Consider the following 22,833-nt stretch of genomic DNA (forward strand, 5'->3'; position numbering starts at 1 on the left):
AATTTATTACCCATCTTCCTCTTGCATCTTATATTTGCATTAATTTTGTCCCAAAGAATGCTGATTTTCTTCACAAGAAATAAGCTCATAAAACATTTGCAAATGGCGTACATCTCTTGGTGGTTTGATGATGAGTCATCAGATTTTTCTCATCATTGTCTGTGTGCCCCTATTTATTTACCCATTTGTCAAACACTAATACTTAGGTACCATTCAAATATAAAAGGCATCTTGCTTTCTGTTTTACAGGAAAACAAAATAATTACTTTTTTGTTACACAAAGAGAAGGCCACATTTCAGTCAAAATAAATTTAATTCATAGAAACTTCATCTTCAATAAAAGTTACTTTTTAAAAAATATACTTTTCATAAACATTTTACATAAACATGACAGAAGGAAGAAAGCTGTATCCAGACAGTGTGCAGCTGTTTCTGTTCTAACATCAAACCGGAGAAGAGAGTTCAGCATTAGGCATGTAAAATAAGTTGTAAGTGTGCATGTGTGTGTGTGTGTGTGTGTGTGTGTGTGTGTGTGTGTGTACATACTTCTCTAGAGAAAGTATGACTCCTAATGGCTATAAATGACATTAAAATTTAAATACTACAATACAATTACATTTGAGTGACTAAATAGTATTATCCCAAATAAATAATAAATGAGGTTTTGAATTAATGAAAGTATTCCAACATTTACTTTTCTAATATAAATTTGTAATTTTTAATGTATTGTTATGTAGCAAAATAATATGATGTTAAACTAGTTTGGGACAATGATATTTATGCATGAACACAACTAGTGATACATGTCCTCCTATGATTTTCAAGATTCTTAGAACATACACTAACACAGGTGAATTAAACATAATGTTCACCCATAGCTAACAGAAATGTGTCTATACTGGTTCATTTTTTTAACGAATAAACCATACTAGTAAAATATATAATAAGAGAGGAAAATGTTTACAGGGATACAGAGATGTGTTGGAATATCCTCTCTATTTTTTTAGTCAAAATGTCTATAAGACTAAATTTGCTCTAAATATAGTAAATCTGTTAACTTTAAAGAAAATGTAAAACCTGTCTACAGAGAGGGCTCAGTGGTTCAAAGTCTTACTGCACTTACAGCATGAGAAAAGGGATTCATCTCCTCCAAAGGTAAACATGATAGCAGAACTGTAATTTTAGCATCCAAGAAGCACAAACAAGGAATCCCTTGAGCAAGCTAGCTAACCAGACTAGCCCCATTGGTAAGCTCTGAGTTTAATTGAAAGACCTTGACATAGTAAATAAAGCAGGGAAAAAAATGGGGCAGGATTAACTATTGACAAACTGACACTAATTTAGGATTTCCACATTAACTTCTACACACACATATGCATCACAAATACACATGCGTACACCACACATAGAGACACATAAAAGAAAATAAAACCTATTTTTTTTAAGAAATGATTTAATTTTAAAATGTAATGGGTAAGGAGTTACTTAGTTTAATTTTATTTAATTCAATTATATTTTAGTGACAATTAATGATTATAACTCAACTTTTGACACCTTTTTATTTACAGTATGATAAAAGTGATTGCCTTCTACTATCGAATCAAAATATGAGGATTATTAAGTTATAAGCTTTTATTTGGCATCAACAAGAACTCTGTAGGAATAGGCCTGGGCCACAAGACTGCCACAGTATTTCCAGTAATAAAAATATTTTAACAGGAAGATTGTCCTCTCTCAAATGTTTGATTTTTCTGCCTTTCCAGTGGGGGGAGGAAATAGTTTAATTTCACAGACAAATTAAATTTGTTTAATTTAATTACCATCTAGTAGTATATGGATTTTGGTTGGTTGGTTGGTTGATTGATTGGTTGGTTGGTTGGTTGGTTGGTCGGTTGTTTTTCCAAGACAGTGTTTCTCTCTGGCTGACCTGGATTCACTCTGTAGATCAGGCTGGCCTCAAACTCAAAGATCCACCTACCTCTGCCTCCCTGTGCTGGGATTAAAGGTGTGCAGCACCATGCCTGGCTCATATGAATGTATTTTTTTCACTATGTTAATAAAGGAAATCCTCATTTCTATCTCACTCAGTAAGGATTGGTGACTCTAACATGGTCAACCTCAATTCTTCCTCACAGAATTTACACACAGAACTCAACAGAGAAAATCCTGCAATTGAAGGCTACTTTTCTAAATATTGAACACAAAAATTATAAATAGATGGTTACCTTCTGAATAAAATGTCTGTACATAGTTGCTAAATATACAGAACCAAGTTGATTTTCAGGAAAAAGTTTACAAATGACAGTAAGGCAATCTTCAGTACCACACATTTTAATGTGTTGTTTAGAACTCTGTGGTGTCAAACTACAAACTTGTAAACAAGATTTTTTAAAATGCCTTTGCAAAATGTCCTACTACAATATTTATAGCTCATTATATTCAACGGATAAAGCGCTGACTTTTAAATCAGTTGCATGAATTATAACTCAGTGCCATGATGACATGAATAATAATGCAAAAATCAGATTCATAATTTACAAAAATGTTGGTTGATAGATTGAAAAATTGATATGTAAATCAGGCATTTAAAATGTATGAATAAAAATTTTAATCAACATGAAAATATCATTTGGTGGATTAATGTTACACTTATAAATAGAAACCCATGTATTTTTCACGTGTTGCTGCCACTCTCGATATTTACATGACAAAAGTTCAGACAATGCTATGTCATCAGTACAAATTATTTCAGATATGACAGAAACTGTCATCAGCCAGAAACCATGTTCAAAATATTAACACATTCATCACCAATGATGCCTCTGAGAGATGTATCATTAGAACTGTGTAGTGTATGTCTTTGTCTCTTACAAGCACACTACTCCCCCAAACCTTAACCCTGACTATGAACACACACACACACACACACACACACACACACACACACAGAGAGAGAGAGAGAGAGAGAGAGAGAGAGAGAGAGAGAGAGAGAGAGAAATGCAAGATGGATTCTTGGAGTAACTATTACAGAATCACATTTATGGTATGAAATTTCAATCATCTATCAACTTTTAGAAAATTTAATGGAGCTTACAGCACACCTTTATAACTAAGATATATGAAAATGAAAGCAAGATGGATAAATGTTACCAAACTGTCGCAGGGATAATGTGACTTTCAGTAGGTTTTTATAGAAATGCCATTCACATAAATGACTCCTCACAATAGTGAAAGGGAAAATAACGTCTTTCGCCCATCAACTTACGTTATAAAGGAGCAAATTCAAAGTGCTGACAAATGTCCCATTGTTCTCTCTCACAGAAATAGCAGCTGAGGACCTAAAACCGATATCAAAGAGGGGAAGCAGGAATGAGATTTTAAATTAAAAGTTTTATTTATACCCAGATGTTAGATTTTAGTCAATAAACTCTTGAGTTAACTTGACATACTTTTAACTAGGTCTGTAATAGGTATGGAGTTTAAATCACCAATATGGCAAGTTATCAAAAAGCAAGGGAAATCAAATAAAGATAGATGGTCATTTATGATCCCTTTTATTGATAAAAATCATGTTTTTATTTGGCATTACATATGTAAAAATTTTTTCAGGAAAACTAATTTCCTAAGAACTTAAATTTGAGACAAATAAAATTTCATCAATTTTACAACTCTATCAAGTCAGAAATTTGCTCAACTTTGTTCACACCAGAACAAACAGTATATGATGAATAATAGAGGTTTAATAAACATTGATTAAATAAATGAACAGATTCTTTAGATATGCCAGTTGAGGATAGAATGAAGAACGGTTCTTTCTACATCTTTATCCTTGAGGCCTTTCCACACTTAAGATTTTCCTTTGACTGCGGTAGATACCATCAATGTGCTATGAAAAACTTCTCTACTTTAAACCCTAAAACAAAAGTAGCTTCCATATGCTCATGCACTAAGATTAAACAATAACTAGAACCTTATAATATAGAATGTCAAAACAGGGAGAAAAACTTTTTATTCAGTTATTCCATTTTGTCAAAAATAATTGACAAATTTAGGTGATTATGTTATGGACATATTGCATCTTCATGTGTGTATTTTTGGAAATGATAAATAAGGACATAGATATATTCCATAGCTTCATTTTTTGTCTAGAATTCCTTGGACCTGTGTAATTCTGTCCTTCTCCCTTCTACAAAAGCCATAGGAATTCAGAATCTGAAGCTATGGAATCCAATAGTGAAGGAAAGTGACAATTGGGTCAAGCAGGACCCGGCAGTACAGTGAGCAGGTGCCCTATGCCTTGGAGACACGTCAACACTTCAGAACTACATAAGCACCCATGGCTTTTGTGCAAAAGAATTAAGAATAATGCTAAAGAGATAGATCATAAATACATAAATAGATGATTGATGACAGATAGATAGATAGATAGATAGTAGATGATGATACATAGATGATAGATATTGATTGATTGATTGGTGGTTGGTTGATAAATAGAAAATAAATGATAGATAGATAGATAGATAGATAGATAGATAGATAGATAGATATAGAAGAGAGATGATAGAGATTATTTGAGAGGAGTTAGGTGATGATGATAAATAGATATAAATATATTGACTAATAGGTGATAGATAGATAATAGATGGTAGACAGATAGATGATAGATAGATGAATAAATAATAGATAGTACATAGATTATAAATAGATGAGAGATAGCTGAGTCAATATTGTGCTCCATTACATTGCTTTTTTCTGACTACAAGTCCATCAAAAATAAGAAGCAAGCAGAAAGACAATATGGGGAAAAAAAAGAATAAATATGAACTCACGAAGCAAGCTGGGTGTTATTAACCAGGTATTCCAATGGATAACTACAACTAAATTTGTAAAGGAGCCCAGGAAGATAGCTGATAACTGTTGGCGGGTCTGGAGTATCAATATATCCAGAAATATTTCCTATCTGTACTGAGGTTGCATTTCCAGAAGCACCGACACCAGGAATTGTGGACACCTATTAGAACAGCAGAACACATTCAATAATTAAATGTTTGCATATGCAAATGTGTACACTTTACATGCAAATAACACATTATAACAACCTATTTCTCATTTTGGTTTCATTGCAACGTGCTATAGACTTGAAATTATACGTATTTTATAAAATTTATAAGTGACAACATGTCTTTTAAACTCAATGGAACTTTATAAGTACCACAGACACTTGACTCCTATTTATTTCATAAGAAAGGGAAATTAACATATACAGAAGTCGACGGTTCATTTTTTAAACCTCATTGATAAATTCCAATGTTTTGGGTGACTTAAAACATTTGTTTTGGCTGTGTTTAACACATTAGTTTTGTGGCACCAGACTTTTTCACACTGTTACTATTGTTGCTGTGGCTGTTGCTGTTGCTGCTGCTGTTGTGTGCATGTGACATGAAGGCCATGACACGTTGGTGGGGTTCAGAGGACAACATTGTGTAGCTGGATCTTTCCTTCAACCTTTCTGTGGTTCTTTCACTAGAATGCAGATCTCCAGTCTCCACCTGCTGAACCATCTCACCAGCCTACTAAGACTTCCACACTGGATACAATACCCCTGCACCAAAGCTCTCCTTGCTCTGGCCTTTGAGCATATTCCTTCAGCCTTTTCTCTCCTTTTCACCTCATCAGTACCTGTTACCCATTTAAAGCACCTCATTCCCCCCCCCAGAAAGCCCCCCAACTTACTCACATCCTCTCTGTATCACATGGTTACCCTGCTTCCTTTGTTTTCCCTCTGCTATCCTCAGAGCATCTGGTGGACAGGATCCACCTGGGTCTTACATTTGTGTCTTCAATGCAGCATCGTGTTGTGGGCCTTACACATAATTTTGAGCAAATAAATGCAAGTGCTAAATTTACCAAGGATTCAGCTTTCTAGTGTTTTCTTTGGAGGATCATGGAATTCCCATTCTCAGACAAATTTCAAGGAGACCATGAACTCCCAGAAGTTCTATGGAATGTTCCTTACATTTGTGTTTTTCTAACACTGCTCAGCTTTCCCTGTAATCTCAAATCCTACTAAAATTGGAGCACAATCATTTTAGGAATAATGTTTATGATTTTCATGAGACTAAGAAAGGACACCATTGTTTTCTCACCATGCCATATATCACACTGTACTCACTGAGTACTTTGAGGAGATATTTTTGAGATAAGTAATATTAGATATCTAATAATAGAATAAAGTCTATATGCATGAGCCTAATGGTATACAGGTAAATATCTAGCTCATGCATGAGGCAAAAATCGGTAGGAAGAGAACACTTGTTTTAAAACTAACCCAATGATATAGTAAACTATTTACTTTTTGTTGTGAAGGAATGTCTTCCAAAGCTAGTGACATCCAAAGTAAAATACATAAATTAAGAAAGTTTTCTCTTCCTTCAACCATTTGCTTAACTTACTAGGTGAGGATGTCAGTTCAGTGACTCTCTCTCTTTTCTCTTTCTCTCTCTCTCTCTCTCTCTCTCTCTCTCTCTCTCTCTCTCTCTGACACACACAGTCACACACACAGACACACACACACACATATACTTTTTGTACTAGGTAAGGATGTAGTTCTGTGAATTATATACACACACACGTTTACACATACTTTTCTCACTAGGTTAGGATGTAAGTTCTGTGACACACACACACACACACACACACACACACACACACACATCCCACTTCCCACTTCCCACTTTTTAAATCTACCAGCTTTCCCCCTGCTTCCCTGGAGCTGGGAGCTGAGGGCCAAACTCAGGGCCTTGCACTGAGCTGAATCCCCAATCCACCAACTTTTTAGATGTGGAAAGCACACATGTACAGAATAGTATTTCCCCTGACTTTTCTTCTGAATTATAGCCTATCCAGTGAGGCAAAAGTGACTTCAAAGGGAGGCTTTGAAACATGACAAAGGAGATTCGGACCCTCCAGGTGCTCTCACCACTAGGAAACAAAGCATACAATAATCAGCTAACCACCTTCTCCTTTAGGCCTGCTTCATAACCTCTGTGAACACAACTCAGGGAGATGAATAAACGTTTTTAATAAAAAGAGTAAACAATACACAGTCTGCAGGCTTAGAAATGGTCATGGGCACAATATTCTAACTGCCCTTTGAGATAAGATAAAGAAGGAGATTCAAATAAATCTCTTTTCTCTCTTCTAGCCTCCACCAAATCCTAGAAACCATGCCCAGAGAACAATCAAGCCTTCCTCTTTCATCCATAGAAATAATTTTTAAAGACTGAATGCCAATTTTGTCTTTTTTAATGCATTGAGCAATTGTGTGTATTATACCACTTTGGTTAAGATTTATTGATAGATGATATTTGAACAAGCTCAATAAAACATAGTACTATGTAAAATGTAATAGAATTAATGCTCCCACCAGATATTTTTAATTTCAATTAATTTTCATTCCCTTGAGTGTCAGGTTTTTTTTCTTTACTTCTATTTTTGGTGAGTGAATGCATAAAATGGTGAATGATACTAATTATGAATTCTCAGTCAGAGTTAAAATGTTCAAAGCACTGCTTTGGTTGTCAAAATAACTGGAAAGGGGTGCTTCCAGAATACTATGGGTAAAACTGGGTATAATAAGCATTTTATACATGCAATGGGAACTCTTACACCATGAAGAACTTCACACAAGAAATGGCCTTTTTTACACAATATTGATGGCGACCAGTCAAGGGTAAACATGGCAAAAAGCCTTCAGGTTTCTCATTCTGTCTTCAAGTCTTTCTTACTGAATGAGAGAATAAGATCTAGATCACAACAAACGAACAGAAAACATTCCTATGATCTGATGTGCCCATAGACGCACAAAGAATATGGCTCATTGTTAGAGATGTCCATCAATGTCTATCTAACAGAATGATGCTTAGAGGACCATAGCCGGCCACATGCATCTCCCCAGCTCAGCTCCTATCAACAGAACCAGTATCAGAAGACAGAATTGTGTATTTGGGAGTTCAAACTTCAGACACGCAAAACAAAATGATTTGTTTGGCTTTATTGGAACTTTTTTCCTGACGATAGATTGGACTCCTGATTATTTCATGAAACGGGAGCTTGTTTATTTATGACCTCAGGTATAGCAGAGGATTTCATCGTAATCTTACCACTAAATTGTTTCCACAACCCTCCAAGGTGCTGAGATTAATGATGAAAATGACCACTGCTGGAAAGGTGTTGTTATTGATGAAGCCCCTGCAGTGGGAATCCCCATGCCTTCCATTCAGGGCCAGATCCGTTTCAGAATATCCCGAGAAAAGGACCGTGCAAAAATTAATCTTCATTGTAATGGCCTGCACTCCACAGTAGACACTGATGTCTCTTTCCGCTGAAACAAAACAAAACAAAAAAAAAAAAAAAAAAAACAAACAAACAAAAAAAAAACCACATAAAAGCAGAAGTGAGTCATAAAAGCACAGTAGAGAGCAGGTGAATGACTTACGTGTTCTCTTCTTTATTTACCATCTTCTTTGTGTCTTGATCCAGTGTGCAAGTTATTAAGAATAAGTCATTGATTTAGTACATAATGGGAGATCTTGGACACATTGAGTGTCACCTCTGTTTCCTTGAGCCTGCTGTTCAAAGAATATATATGCAATGCCAGTCTAGCACTGTTGAATGACAGGAGAACTGAGTGGGGAAAATCAGGTTACTGAAAAAAATTTAGAACCAAAGTAACTAAATTATTCAAATTTCCTGTCTAGAGTGAAGTGGTACAAACGATGTGTTTTCTCAAGAGAAAGGAAGAAGTTAAAACCTGCCCTCCACCAAATTATTCAGTGCCTTTGGTGGCTCATCCTATCCAGGACATGGAAACAAAACTCACCTTTAATAGCATTATTTTACTTAGAGTATAGTAAAGCATTCTTAGAGAAAGAAAATGAAATATAGTATGCTGATACCGTGTACAAAATGCATAGCCTGCTTTGAGAGAAAGGTGCCAGTGATACTGCAGGCATTAGCTAGGCATAGAAAAGCAAGATATAATTTGCATGCTTCTCCATGCCTATGTGATTTAGCAGGAAACATTCTCGACATGAGCACATACATAAACATACACACGTGCACATGTGCATGCATGCATGCAGGCAGGCACGTGCACACACATACACATGAAGAGAGAGAGAGTTTTCATATCTCTAGCTGTTTTCCTACAAATAATAAAGTGCATAGAAAAAGGAGAGTTCAGTGGATAAGTAATTCCTAGCAGCAGATTACACTGTTGCTGGGTTGTGTCCCATCCCAGGAAACAATGTAGCAAAGCTCCAACCTCTCATGCTCCAGGCTTTATTAGAAAATGGGATTGCTACAAATTTAATTAGTTGAGTGACGATGAGGTCACTGCTGTAAAGTGAGTTCCAGCTGGAGATGACAGATGCAGTTAGAGGATGCAGGAAGAACATGAGCTGATGGTAGAGAGTAGAATGATGTGTCTGGAAGCCACGATGCACCAGGAATGTCTGAACATCATCACCAGGCTAAAGAGGGTCCTGAAAGAATGCTTTTCAGATTCTTGAAAGGAACCCACCCTGATGTTGAGTCTCTAGCCTTCAGAACTGTGAGATAATCATCCATGGTTTTAACTGACTTTGTGAGACAATATGTGTCCACTGTTTTAAATCATTTTCTGGGCGACACTTTGCTATATAGGAAATGAGTACCACCGTACATTCTTTGCTTTTAATGTGGATTCCCAGTAAGATGAAGAATCAAATCAGGTATCAAATTTACAAAATGTGGAAACAAACAAAGTTGATTGTGCTACTTGGATAAATTACCTTGATTATTTAAAACAAAAAAAAAAAAACTTAAACCAAATAAAATAGTTTTGACATGTGATAATGTTCATCTAAGAATTATGTAAATCTCATTCAATATACTCAGCAAAAAAAATTTGCTTAAGTAACTCAGTCTTCTTAATAATGTATAATAATAATAGTAGATATTTTTAAAATATTCACTATACTTTTTTACAAGTAAAATAGACTGTATTTTGAGAATGTGAATAAGACGATATGGAAGTTTGCATGTTTGATAATAATTTCAAATTCATTTCAATTATATGGAACAACCAAAAATCTTTTTGTGAACAAAAGGAAAATAGAAGACTAGGTGTATGGCAAAATCCTAATAGTCCATTCAGGGAAGTAAAAATGAAATCAAGGAAGGTATGCTTTGTCACCATAGAAGATAATAAATACACTTAAATTGGGGAATAGGACTACTCAACATTAGCCATTTAAATGCAACCACAATTTTTAAATGTTCCTCTTCCTTAGAATAAAATAGCACCATTAATTCAGCTATATCAACTTATTTACAGCCTAAAATGTTGGTTCTTTCTTTTATTATTATTATTCTTTAATCTTTTTTTATAGTCCAGACTTTATGCCCATCCTGGTCTGCACTCTGACTGTTCCTCATCCCATACCTCCTCCCCCGACCTGTCTCCATGAGGATGTCCCCACCCCCTACCATAGCAGAACTTCCCACTTCCTGGGGCCTCAAATCTCTTAGGTGCATCTTCTCTCACTGAGGCTAGACCCAGCAGTCCTCTGCTGTATATGTGTTGGGGGCCTCATATCAGCTGGTGTATTCTGCTTGGTTGGTGACTCAATGTCTCAGAGATCTCAGGGGTCCAGATTAGTTGAAACCGATGGTCTTCCTATGGTCGCCTTCCTCCTCAGCTTCTTCCAGCTTTTCCCTAATTCAACCACAGGGGTCAGTAACTTCTGTCCATTGGTTGAGTGTAAGTATCTGCATCTGACTCTTTCAGCTGCTGTTGGGCCTCTCAGAGGGCAGCCATGCTAGGCTTCTGTCTGTAAGCACACCATAGTATCAGTAATGCTGTCAGACTTGGGGCCTCCTCTTGAGCTGAATCCCAATCTGGGCTGGTCACTGGACCTCCTTTTCCTTGGACTCCACTCCATTTTTGTCCCTGCAGTTCTTTCAGACAGGAACAATTCTGGGTCAGAGTTTTTGACTGTGGGGTGGCAACCCCAAGCCCCCACTTGATGCCCTGTCTTATAGAGCCCACCTCCAGTAAAAAGTTGGTTCTTTCATTTAGGCCAAAGTTCATACATCAAATAAGTCTGCAAGATACTCCGTCCCAGCCTCACTCTGCATTCTCCTCTTGTACCATGCCTGCTCCCTATACTCATTAAACAAAATGGTGCCTATTTGTTTAAAAGGATTACACTGATTGATAGATGCCAGAATGTGTTTACCTCCTGGGACAGAAGCTTTCTGTCACACGAGCATAAAGAATGTTTGGGGGAGTCATAATGAGTGATCTGACAGGGAGTTGTATAAATGTATCCCAGGTAAAAAAAAATGTCAAGATTTCAAAATGCATCCTCAAGACCGGCACATCTTACTACATATGCTTTAATACTCAACAAGGTACTATCTCTTCCCATACTCAAACTTAATATGAGTAACACCGACTCACCCTTCAGAGCTCAAATTTATTTCTTTTCTCAGAAATTTCCCTGATCCCAAATACAAAGTATGCCACTTTAGTTTCTGCTGTCATACAGCATTAAAATTATGCATGTATTTTGATATTTGTCCAATAAACTGTATGTCCCAGAGGTACCACACCTATTATATTCACTAAGGCGCTCTGGAGAGTATTTAATTAATTATATAAAGCATTGGAGCAATAGACTGCACTGAGGATTTTAAAAGCAGTAGTCTTGTTTATATCAATTTATTCAGAAAAGCAGGCACAATAACCTGAGTCACAGAAAGATTGGACAGGGTGGGTGAGGGCTGACAGAGAGAGCGAAAGTCCCCCAGATGAGCTCACTATGAATAGCTTTCTGGAGAAGATGGCTCTGAGCTTGGTTTTGAAGGAGTTAGCCATACAAAATAAAAAGAATAAAACATATATAAAGCCAGAGGAATTGCGTGAGCAAAGAAATAAATTCTGAGAGTTTGGAATGCAGGAAGTTCCGTTTTCATCTTGATTTTAAAATACAAAGCAAAACAAACATCAGGAAATGAGGCCCGTGTGGCAAGCACAATTAAGATCTGGGCGACCTTGACCTATAAAATGGTTTATCTCTTTACCACAACAAAATGTCTACCTAAAAGTTAAGTAGAGTACTCAACTATTCATGAGTTCATTCTTAGCTTGATTTATGCTCAATGCACAGGTATGGTTACATTACTTTGTATATCGTAACTATACTAAAGAGAAGTGCACACTGATATACATGTCCAAAGAGGCAGGTTTTCTTTCCTTGACTTAAGCCAGCCAGAGTCTTCAACTTCAGCACCTCTATTTGAGGGGATTAATTGCTACTTAGAATTCACCTTAACAGACAGAAACGGTTTCTGTGTCCAGATGTAAGCTTGTTTCCATTTTCTGCTTTACCGCCAAAGTCTTGTAACCCTGCAGTGGAGCTGAATTTGCTACAAGCTGATTCCACTTGAAGATATGGTAACAAATTAAAGGACTTTTGCAGAGAAAGAAAGGAGATCTGTTCAAATCCATTCTCTGGTGGTTTTCTAAAGACTTTCACTGTCCCTCAGAGAAACACATTTTTTTCCTTATTTTTTTTTTTTTTTTTTTTTTTTTTTTTTTATTTATTCCGGTTGTAGATACTAAAGACATCCATTCAGCTCAACTTTACCATTTGGGAAGCTTTGAGACAGAGGGAAGAAAAAAAAAAAAAAGATACTTCAAGTTGCCAAAGGACAGTTGCTATCAAAGGAAAGATATTTTTTCAGCTAGTAAATAACACTTGTTTTCAATAACTAAGCTTCTTGGAAGCTTTGGCTGCCAGTGACTGGCCTGGATGACATTTATTTGCATGATACTTGAGTATTAACCCAATGATTGTGAGTTAAAGACAACAGCAAAACAGTGATTGTCCCTAGGAGATGACTTCTAATGTTTTCTGTTTAAAGATGTTAAATGCATTTGAGCCGCAGACCTGCTACAGTCTGTGTGTAGTTACGGTGTCAACAGGCCACTGTTTTTCATTGAGATCTTTCTTAGACAAGCTAAGCTTCTCATTAAAATATTGTAATATATATAAATAAGCCATACTGGTAAAAAAAAAAAATTTGCATATACTTTTCACCTATCATTGTGGCCATGCCTTAGCCTGGAACAGATGTGTTGAAGTCCTGCAAAGTATAAATGTGCCATCACCCTGCCAACCATCTAACTCCTCCTGTATATATATATATATATATATATATATATATATATATATATATATCCTGATTGGGAGTTCATAGACTATACTTACCATATGAATAAATTTACAGATATGATGGACCACAGTCTATTTGTGTGAATAAAGATATTGCACAACCTCTTTCCCATGAGTACAATACCATTCCCTGAAAATGTAATTGCACTTTAGGTCTCTAGACCCCACTTCCTAGTCACATGTTTGCAGGACATCATTTATATATTGAATAAGTAGAGCTGCCTTTGTTCTTTCTCTCAATGATCCCATAGTCAATTTGTGTTAATCCAGCAGCATACAGTTGAAGCCACAAATTCTTAGCCTGTGACAGCCTGACTCCTTCTCAGCCCATCTTAATCATTTTAGCTTGGAGATCTACACCGCCTTTTAGTGCCTTTCAGAAAGCTTAACATTGTCAAACTATATTATTCAATTATAAGATCATGGATCAGTGGAATTAATCACATTATCTATACACTTGTATCTTCTGATACTAAGATAGCAATATTCTGAAACCTGGCTGCAAAGCAGTGATTCAAATTGCTCATCTGAAAACATAAGCATATCAAGAAAAGTTCTGGAAGTCAGTCTTTACTATATTTTTAAGTTGCAGGAGACCCTAGAGTTGATCCTAAAATTAAAAAAAACCCATCTTTTTTGTTCTAGACCAGAAGCTATTGGACTTTATTTTATCCAAACTGAATGCTACCTGTGTCATTAAAAGATTCAAAAGTGCATCTGTCTTTTACTTATTAGGCATCAGTCTTCAAATCGGGGTAATGGTGCTCCTCTACTTGAAGAAGCTTGTAGATTTTGTAGATTGTGGTTGAACCAAGAAAAAATGGGGTTAAAGGTTCCTTACAACATGGCTTCCTGACATGGAAGCACTCTCTGAACATCATCTACCACTGGTCTTGGCCAAGTCAATGTGTTTGGAAAAGGATTTTCAGTAAAAAGTGACATAATCTTAACTGTCTGAGGTTTAGAAGAAATTGATTAGGTGAAGGCACAATGAGAAGTAGGTGTCAATCACAATCAGTCATATATATATATATATATATATATATATATATATATATATATTTGGTGGGGTGACAGCTTAATTGCTGAGTGAATTATTCTGTGAGGTAAAGGATTAAGGGAAAGTAAAAGAGGATAGAACTAGTTCTTGGGAGGCTGGGGTCTGTATGGGACACTCAAGACAGAAAGGACAACAGGTAGTCAAAAAAGAAGAGTACAATGATTATTGGATAGGAAAGAGCAAAACTGCTAACTGGACTGTAAACTGCTGTCTTTATTAACAGCAAGCTCTCCAGCTACTCAGGAGAACATTCAAGTCAAAAAGAAAAATATTCTAATAACAGACAAAGCAACATCAATGCTGTCCTTTGGTGTGACTACCTAGTTTCTCTGGTTCTTATGTGACCTGTTCTATAATGTTTTAAGAATGAGATCATAAAATCACTTTTATATTATATGTGAGTGGATATTTTCTTTTCCATTAGATTATAAACTTATCAGAGGTTCCAGGTTTTTCCCAGAGTGCCTAGAAATACTAGCAACTGTTTACTGATATATTTGCTGTAATTCTTTCATAAATAACACTCATGGTTTCTAACTATTTAATATAGGTTCTAAGTTTCACAAATAAAGAAAATAGATGGCAACCAATAGATCCACCTTGACTGTCCATATCACATTTCTGTCTTTGCCAGCTGCTTGAGAATGACTCTGTCTTCAGAGTTTCCAGTGATCATCACTTACCTTATTGGTAGCTGTTATCTGACTTCACATTGAACAACTTAAACAGTATGAAAACAGTGGGGGTTTGATATTTGTATACATATTGTTATTTATTTTTTAATTTTGTCTTGATAACTTACTAACTTACCTTTCTTCTAATAATTTTAAAATCATTTTCTCTTCCCATTGACATATTTGCTAAAGCCTGTCATCACTAATAGTAGCAAGTGTCAGATAGCCAGTCTTGGAAGGAGTCGGCACTCACATGACGGCTTCCATACATAAAACCCAGCAAGACCATCATGAGCTCTCTAAGTGTCACCTCTTACACTTTATGGGATAAAAAAGAATGTGAATTATTGACGAAACTCATTAAAATACAGGTACTGCTTCATGTGGATGTAAGGGGGGCCTGCACTTCTCATATCTCTCCCAGGCTCCCAGTGATGCTCATGTAAAGAGTCTCCCAGTCAATTCAGTTGCTAAGATACAGGTAATTATTTTGATTGGGCAGAAGCTCTCAGGATGATTTCATCTGGGAAAACTAAGCATGCCCACCAAACATGTATTGGTAGAATGCACAAGCGTACAAGAGAGAAGGTTCAAATAGAAAAGCAGTAAGAGGAAGTGTGTGTGTGTGTGTGTGTGTGTGGTGTGTTGTGTGTGTGTGTGTGTTGTGCATGCGCATTGGGCCCCATTTCGGCCAGTTGACTGGAGAAGATGGAATGTTTTCAACACAATGAAGAGCTCATTAAAGTCTTATAGAAAATTTCATCCGGAAATTACTGAACTCCTGGACTGCAATAAATATTATAATACTAACTTGTGCCATCATCATAGGCTTTAAGAATAATCTATATAACGTTTCCATTTTTTTCTATTCTAAAATAAAAGGGGTAGATTTTCATACTATCCCCGCTTACAAATCTCAGCTCCTTGTCATTACCTAGAGAACAGATGTGTGTGTTTCTTTAACTCATTTTTAAAGTTATATTTCCTTTCACAAAGTTTTTATACAAGTATGAGGCTTCGCGGTACTAAAACAGCAAGAAGTCCTTAAGGGGTATTGATATTTCATCTACGTAAAATACCAGCAGCTGATGAAGAATTTAAAGTGGATTAGGGATTCAAGTTTCCTCTCTATATTGAACAGGTTTCTCACCACCTTATTTTTTCATGGCAACATCTGTTTCTCGTTAGCAAATACAAGCTGCTGCTTCCTGGGCTTTCAGATATTCATGTGGCGTCTGAGGCAAACTTGAAGACTTATAATCACATTGGCTGCTGTACTTTGTAACCAGAGGAGTCTGATAAATGTTTTAAGAAAGAAAAAAAAAAAAAAAAAAGGAGGGAGTGATACAGGTTTTACTTTTACGATGGAAATGCAATTTTCATGTAGTAAATAAACTTGCTATTAAAGAGGGGTGGACCCTGAATTATTCAGTTGCTGCTTCTTCTGACTAATTGCTAACTCCTCCATGATGCTGTATCACTGTCAATTAACAGGACTGTGACTGGTGTTTAATACCTGGCTTAGTTCTTCAGCCTCTTCTGTGTAATAATTATGATCACAGGTACAAAGAAAGAAGCAGGCATCCTCTTGACAAACAGGAGACCAAAATCCTGCCCCCAAGTAGGAAGACAGGATAATTGGCTTTCTTTATCTTCACAGAGGACCAGACATAGTCCCTGAAATTATGATTCTACTCCCTGATCCTCAAAAAATGGAACAATGCGACAAGCAAAGCCAAACACAAAAAGAACTCACTAATTCAACCCACGGAATGAGTGATTCTCCATTTAATTTCTTGCAGGACACTTAGGGTCATTGAAATATTTGATAGACATTGCCAGAAAAATGTTTTATTATTATCAACCAAATCTTGAAAAGGCTATATATATATATATATATATATATATATATATATATATATATACTTGCTATGTAGCTCTTTTCTTCTTTAATGAAACAACATTTTACATGTGATTCTACTTCCTAATGTCATCTTTGAATTCGCTATCCAAAGGCTATTGGAGGGCAGTGGCTTCAACATTTGATAGAGTATTTGCTTTTCTATCACTGTTGACTGTTAACGTGATGTGATGGCTATTCCTGGTTGTCAACTTGACTACATCTGGAGTGGACTATAATCCAGAAATGGAGAGCACACCTATGATCTAGATCTTGAAGCTGAAAACACAGGCTTCTGACTTGAAACTTGACATGGAGATCTTGTGGTACATTGGCAATGGAAAGCTTAGGCCCAGGCAAGGTAGTACATGCCTTTAATCCTAGCAGACTTAGGCAAGCAGATCTCTGGGACAAAACAAGTTTCAGATCCAGGCATGGTGGTACACACATTTAAACTGGGCCACACAATCTGCTGGAGGCCTATATAAGTACATTAGAAAAACGAAGACTCTTCTTTGCCTGCTTGCATTTACTTACCAGCACATCTGTTAGAACCTAATTCTTCAGGGTTCCAGCTTATACAGAAGACCGGGTGAAACAAGTAACCTTGTGGGACTGAGCAACTACTAGATTTTAGACTTTCCATTCAGAGCTGTGCATTGTTGGGTTAGTTGGACCACAGACTGTAAATCATTACAATAAATTCCCTTAATATAGAGAGACATTCCATACATTCTGTGATGCTAGAGAATACTAACGAATACACTTGGCAAATATAGACAAAATCTAATTCTGTTTTTCTACTACAAAATGACATTTTAAAATGGCTTTACTTGTTTGTTGTAAAAATACAAAAGGGATGTATCTAACAATATATAAAACCTGTTATTGTTATTAGTACTATTTTAAATGGAATGTCAAGTTAAAAGTTGTGAAGCATCAACTTTCCATGGTTTAGTTCACCCTATGATAGTGTCAGAATTTAAGTGATCTAGTCCCCAGCAGTCTCTTTGGTTGTGCCTCTATCACTAAAATCTTCTTCACAAGGCTATAAATTTTGTCTAACATTTCCCCTCTAATCCCTTCTAAATCAGAGGCTGGTTCTAAAACGTATCACTCAATCTCAAAGGACAGTGCTTTTATCTGTCTGTAGGTTTAGTCTGTCCCAAAATAGCTTTTAGTGTCTAAAAGTCACCTATGAGTTTAGTTTGACAAGTGCGCAAGTATCATCTCGGTGGCTCATAAGTCTGCTCCTTGTCACTAGCTAGGATAGCAAAGAGTTCAACTACTTTTAAAATTAGTTGGTATTTCTTTAAACTTCAACAAATTAGGACCATGGTAGCTATCGCCACCCCAGAATAAATGCCATGGAAATTAGAGAAAATAACTCCAATATCCTGAAAAAAAGAAAAAAAAAAAGAAAAAAAAGATGATAATTCCCATCTTTATTAACATTGTTTTGCATTTAGATGGTCCTCTCTCTCTCTTGCCAGGCTCATTGCCATCTCAGTGCTTAGGATTGGAGTAGATCCGGGGACTCCTAATGACCTCAAGAAAGATTCTGATTCAGAAACGAAAGCCAAAGGGCAACGAGCAATTAACTTTTAGGCTTTATTTGCTCACTCTGCTCCTTCTGCAAACAGCCTGCAAAGCAAGAAAGGATGTGAAGCCTGAAAGCCTAAAGCCTCTCCTGAGATTTGCGCTCTAGTTGGGTTTTAGGAGGTTTTGTTCCTTTAATACAAATTTTTCATTTTAACCATGGGTGTGTGGGGGTGACTGTATAGAAGTATGTATATTTGGAAAGTTCTGGCGTCTATCACCCATGACAGTGTTAGCATGTCTGAAACAAGAGATAATCAGTTCTCTCTGTTGAAAATGAGAGAAATTCTTCTTCCTTACTCTTTTCAGAGAATTTACTTTAAATAACTTAGAATTGTATTTTCTGTTCTCCTTAAAATGTATGCAAATTCTCTAGAAAAAGGTACATAGCATATTGTTAACCTTATGATTCAGGGATATCTTTATATAAAAGGAGAGAGAGACAGAGAGAGAGAGACAGAGACAGAGAAAGAGGCAACGAACCATCCCTATCTACTACACAATGTGAGAAGGGTGAGGCTTACTTTTAGCACAAACCTGGCTTCAAATGTCAAGGCTACTCCTGTTACAATATGAGAAGATAAATTTTCCTCTGAATAAACCTGATAAATTAACACAAGCAGCCAATTGCCAGGTAAAGTCAGGAAACATGACTAGCAGTACTATCACAGTCCTATGCAAAAGACAGTTGTTTGTTTTAAATATATTCTATGGCTGTTTGAACTGGCTAGGTTAAGAGTGCAGAAATCCTTTAGTCTTTGCACTCTGCATGCTTTTGACATGCTACACATGACATGCTGAGATTAATGCTCATTCAATGCCAAAAGTATTTTCTTCTTTACTATGTAGGCACACTGGAGTTTTAGATGAGGAGACTCTATTCTCAATAAGTTTCTCAACACATGATTGTCCTTTTTAATGGAATAGTGGACTCTGGAAGAAAGCAAAAACACATGGTCAGTTATTATTAATCACAAACCTACATTAGGTCCTTTTGCCTTGTGTAAATACAGATGTGGGTGCTTAGGATGAGGTAATGGATCCTACAACTACTCAAACTAGTTTTGTTGTCAGTTGTCAGTATATACTACTAACCATTATAAATGAATGTTTTAAGATAGTTCTTCATTTTATAGCATAAAATGAATAAAATCTTTTTCTGTCCTAATTACTTTATGGCCCATCAACACATTTTATTCCACTTAGAGGGAAAGGGTGTGGTATTGGGTGAGTGGGACTGTGGGAAGGATCTGGGAGGAGTTGGAGGAGGAACAACCATGATCAGAATACAATGTATAAAAATTCCTTTATAAAAAATAAAAAGAGAAAATATATAAGCATAGAAGAAGGAGAAGGAAGAGGAGGAGGAGGAGGGAGAGGAGGAGGAGGAGGAGGAAGAGGAGGAGGAGGAGGAACATAGAGTTACATCCGCCAGATTGTCTCTGCTGAGCAATCCATTGAAGATGTGAACCAGCCCCCTTACCTACCCAGGTAAGCCTGTCCAGACTATCCTGCAAGGCCTCTGGTCCCTCAGTTCTCACAAAGGCTATCTCTCACTGCCTGATTTGGGCAACACAATCAGTGCCTCAGCCCTTCTCTATTTGTGTCTTTATTTTTCCTTCTTCCTAAATAAATAAATAAAAACAGTTCTTACACTCATGGTTGCGTCCCCTGCCTACAGAAGACTATGCTCCCTTTCCCCATTACATTACCCGTTTCTTCTTTAGTACTTCCAGACTCTGAGGATTTTTCACTGTGAGAGCTCAGGGCTCAGTATCCAGAAACACTTTTTCTTACATTTCTGTCTCAGGCGACTCTTCCTTTTCCTTCATTGTAAAGAGAATCTTAACAGTAGCTTTTTTTTTTTTTAACAAACCTGCCATACTTATTTATGCTCACCCCCCATTTCCTGCTCATACTCGAAACAGAGACACAGTTCTGATAGAGCTGCCTGCCTTCACTTGGGACATCCCTTCTCAGACCTGGTCTGAACTCTCCATTCTCGAGAAAGTTTTCTAACCCATTATTTCCAGACCCCAACTCTCTTTTTAAATTACACAGTGGTTTTTTTTCCCCATTAGTTAACAGCATCAGTACCAGTTGCTCGCGGGCAAAGACCATCTAGCCTTCCCTTTCTCTCCCAAATCAAATCAATCTCATGCTCTGCTGAGTCCAACACAAACATTTCTCTTAACAAAGATGTCTCCTTCTATTACTCCCACTGCCAGGAGCTTCATAATCTTTCTTTCTGCCTGTAGTTTTTGTTCTAACTTGACTCCTTTTCAAACATGTCTTCATGAAACAAAACAGACCATATAACACCTGTCAAAAAACATGTTAAAATGGATTCAGTGTATTTCTTCTGCCTACGAAATAAAGTAAGAACACTTCCCTTACATAATATAATAGAGAACATTCATGCCAAAACAACTGAACATAATTTGCTCAAAAAGTGAAGCTTTAATTAGTTCTCAGGGTATGCAAGAAGTGCTTGCTGACAGCACCTTGGACTTGCACTCAGCTGAACCCAGAGTGTTGGGATCCTGTAGATTCTATAGTATAGAACAAATGACCAAATTAGAGGCAACTTGGCTGGGCATTTAAAGTATATCAAGGAATTAATAAGTATGTTAGTCATATGCATAAATTAATGATTTTTTAAGTTATTTCTATTAGATATGCATACCAAAGTATGAAAAATAAGCTTGCTTTTAAATAGTTCAGGAATAGGAGTGAAAGGAGAGATGGGATAAAAATTATAAGTGCTCATAGTGAATTAATCTGTATGACCAATTTGAGCATGTGTATTTTTTAACTAATCTAACTTACATGTAGGTTTGATGTTACCCATTCTAAAGGTGATTTTCAAAGAGAAGTCATTTGTGACACTCGAGACTATTAAAGCTTCACCTTCACCTGCTCTACAGATTCACCTTTGAGCATTTGCCACAATAATTTTGCCTCAGTGGAAGAAGAGCCCAGAGAATAGATCTGAGTTTATGAAACCATTTGGCCACCCTCCAGTCTTGATTCTGATGCAAAACTATCACTTCGACAAATGAAACCATCCCCTGATTGCTCTATTCCAGTTTATTGCCCTCTCATCTCCCCAAAATGGGAGTTTGGCATGTATTAAGAATGCAGAAGCTTGCAGTGCACAGGATGGACTTGAAAAACCATTTTCTGATTCTCTGATCTTAACTTTTTAGAGTGCAGATGATGCAACTCTTGCAAATGGATAATGATGCTGACACTAGGTGTAGAGTACCTCCTTATTACGTGTGGCTTTATTAACCTGCAGGATTTACCCACGAATATGGCCAAAATTTCACAACCTGTTATATTGATAGGTTTTTGTGAAATTCTTTCAAAAGTTGCAACCTGTGCAACTTTGATGGTGTCAGACATCATTGAAAGAGTATTTTAGAAGTATCACATAATATTTCACAATTATTTCATTAAATATGACTCCTACATAAATATATTCGCATGTAAAGACAGTTTTTAAAAGACTGAATTCATTAGTTGAAAAAAATCATCGATTAGGCAAATATTTTTGAAATAAATTCGATTCACAATGTATTACCCACTGGCCAATATTTTTCACATTTGTCATCAGTCATTATGATATCATTAACTCAGATGACCATTCTATATATTCTGTATGTTAATATGTATATAAATTAAAATTCCAGAAAAATGTGTCTTGATCTCATCTTCCATTTGTTAATATCCATTTAATGTAAATGGATAGACCTCATTTTCTATATGTATTTAGATGATTGAGTATTCATATATAACTGTTTTTCTAGAAGTAATAGACAGTAGATGAAGGGCAGACTCACCAGGAAATCTGCTGTGGAGGTTGGCATCACAGCTGTAACTGTTGAACTGAGCAGACCCTGGAAATACTCTAATCGCTAGAAGGACCAGCAACAATATTCGTTCCATGGCAAACCTAAGAAAGAGTAACAAGCATGTACATATCACCAACATCGCTCTTTCTTACTGACAAGACTGAGGCAGATCTCAGCATTTTGCTGGATTAGCAACTTATGGCTATACAGTGAAAGATCGGGGTCCATAAAAAGTAGTCACAAAGTGTGAGGACAGATTTTTTGGATAGAAGATTATTTTATTTCCTTGACCTCAGTCTCAGTTTGATAATGGTAAAAGTGTTGTCTTTGTACTAAGAGAACTTGATTCTAAATCATATGAAGCATGAAAAAGAAAAAAAAAAATGTTGTAAATAGGATGAACTCAACCCCAGTATCTAGCCAGTTCACACAATGCAGCTAAACAAACTAGCAAATTTAG

General features: G+C 36.4%; 1 protein-coding gene across 1 annotated transcript in view; it reads right to left on the reverse strand.

Annotated features, from left to right (window-relative positions):
- Positions 1 to 22,467, reverse strand: part of Zpld1 (zona pellucida like domain containing 1) — a 37,562-nt gene extending 15,095 nt beyond the window's left edge. The window contains exons 1-4 of the mRNA XM_034515767.2: positions 22,362 to 22,467; positions 8,163 to 8,383; positions 4,830 to 5,011; positions 3,266 to 3,338 (exon numbers count right to left, since the gene is read on the reverse strand). Of these exons, the coding sequence (XP_034371658.1) occupies positions 3,266 to 3,338; positions 4,830 to 5,011; positions 8,163 to 8,383; positions 22,362 to 22,467 (582 nt within the window). The remainder of the gene's footprint in view (positions 1 to 3,265; positions 3,339 to 4,829; positions 5,012 to 8,162; positions 8,384 to 22,361) is intronic.
- Between the last annotated feature and the right edge of the window lie 366 nt (positions 22,468 to 22,833).

Source organism: Arvicanthis niloticus, chromosome 12, assembly GCF_011762505.2.
Source record: "Arvicanthis niloticus isolate mArvNil1 chromosome 12, mArvNil1.pat.X, whole genome shotgun sequence".
Classification (NCBI taxonomy): Eukaryota; Metazoa; Chordata; class Mammalia; order Rodentia; family Muridae; genus Arvicanthis; species Arvicanthis niloticus.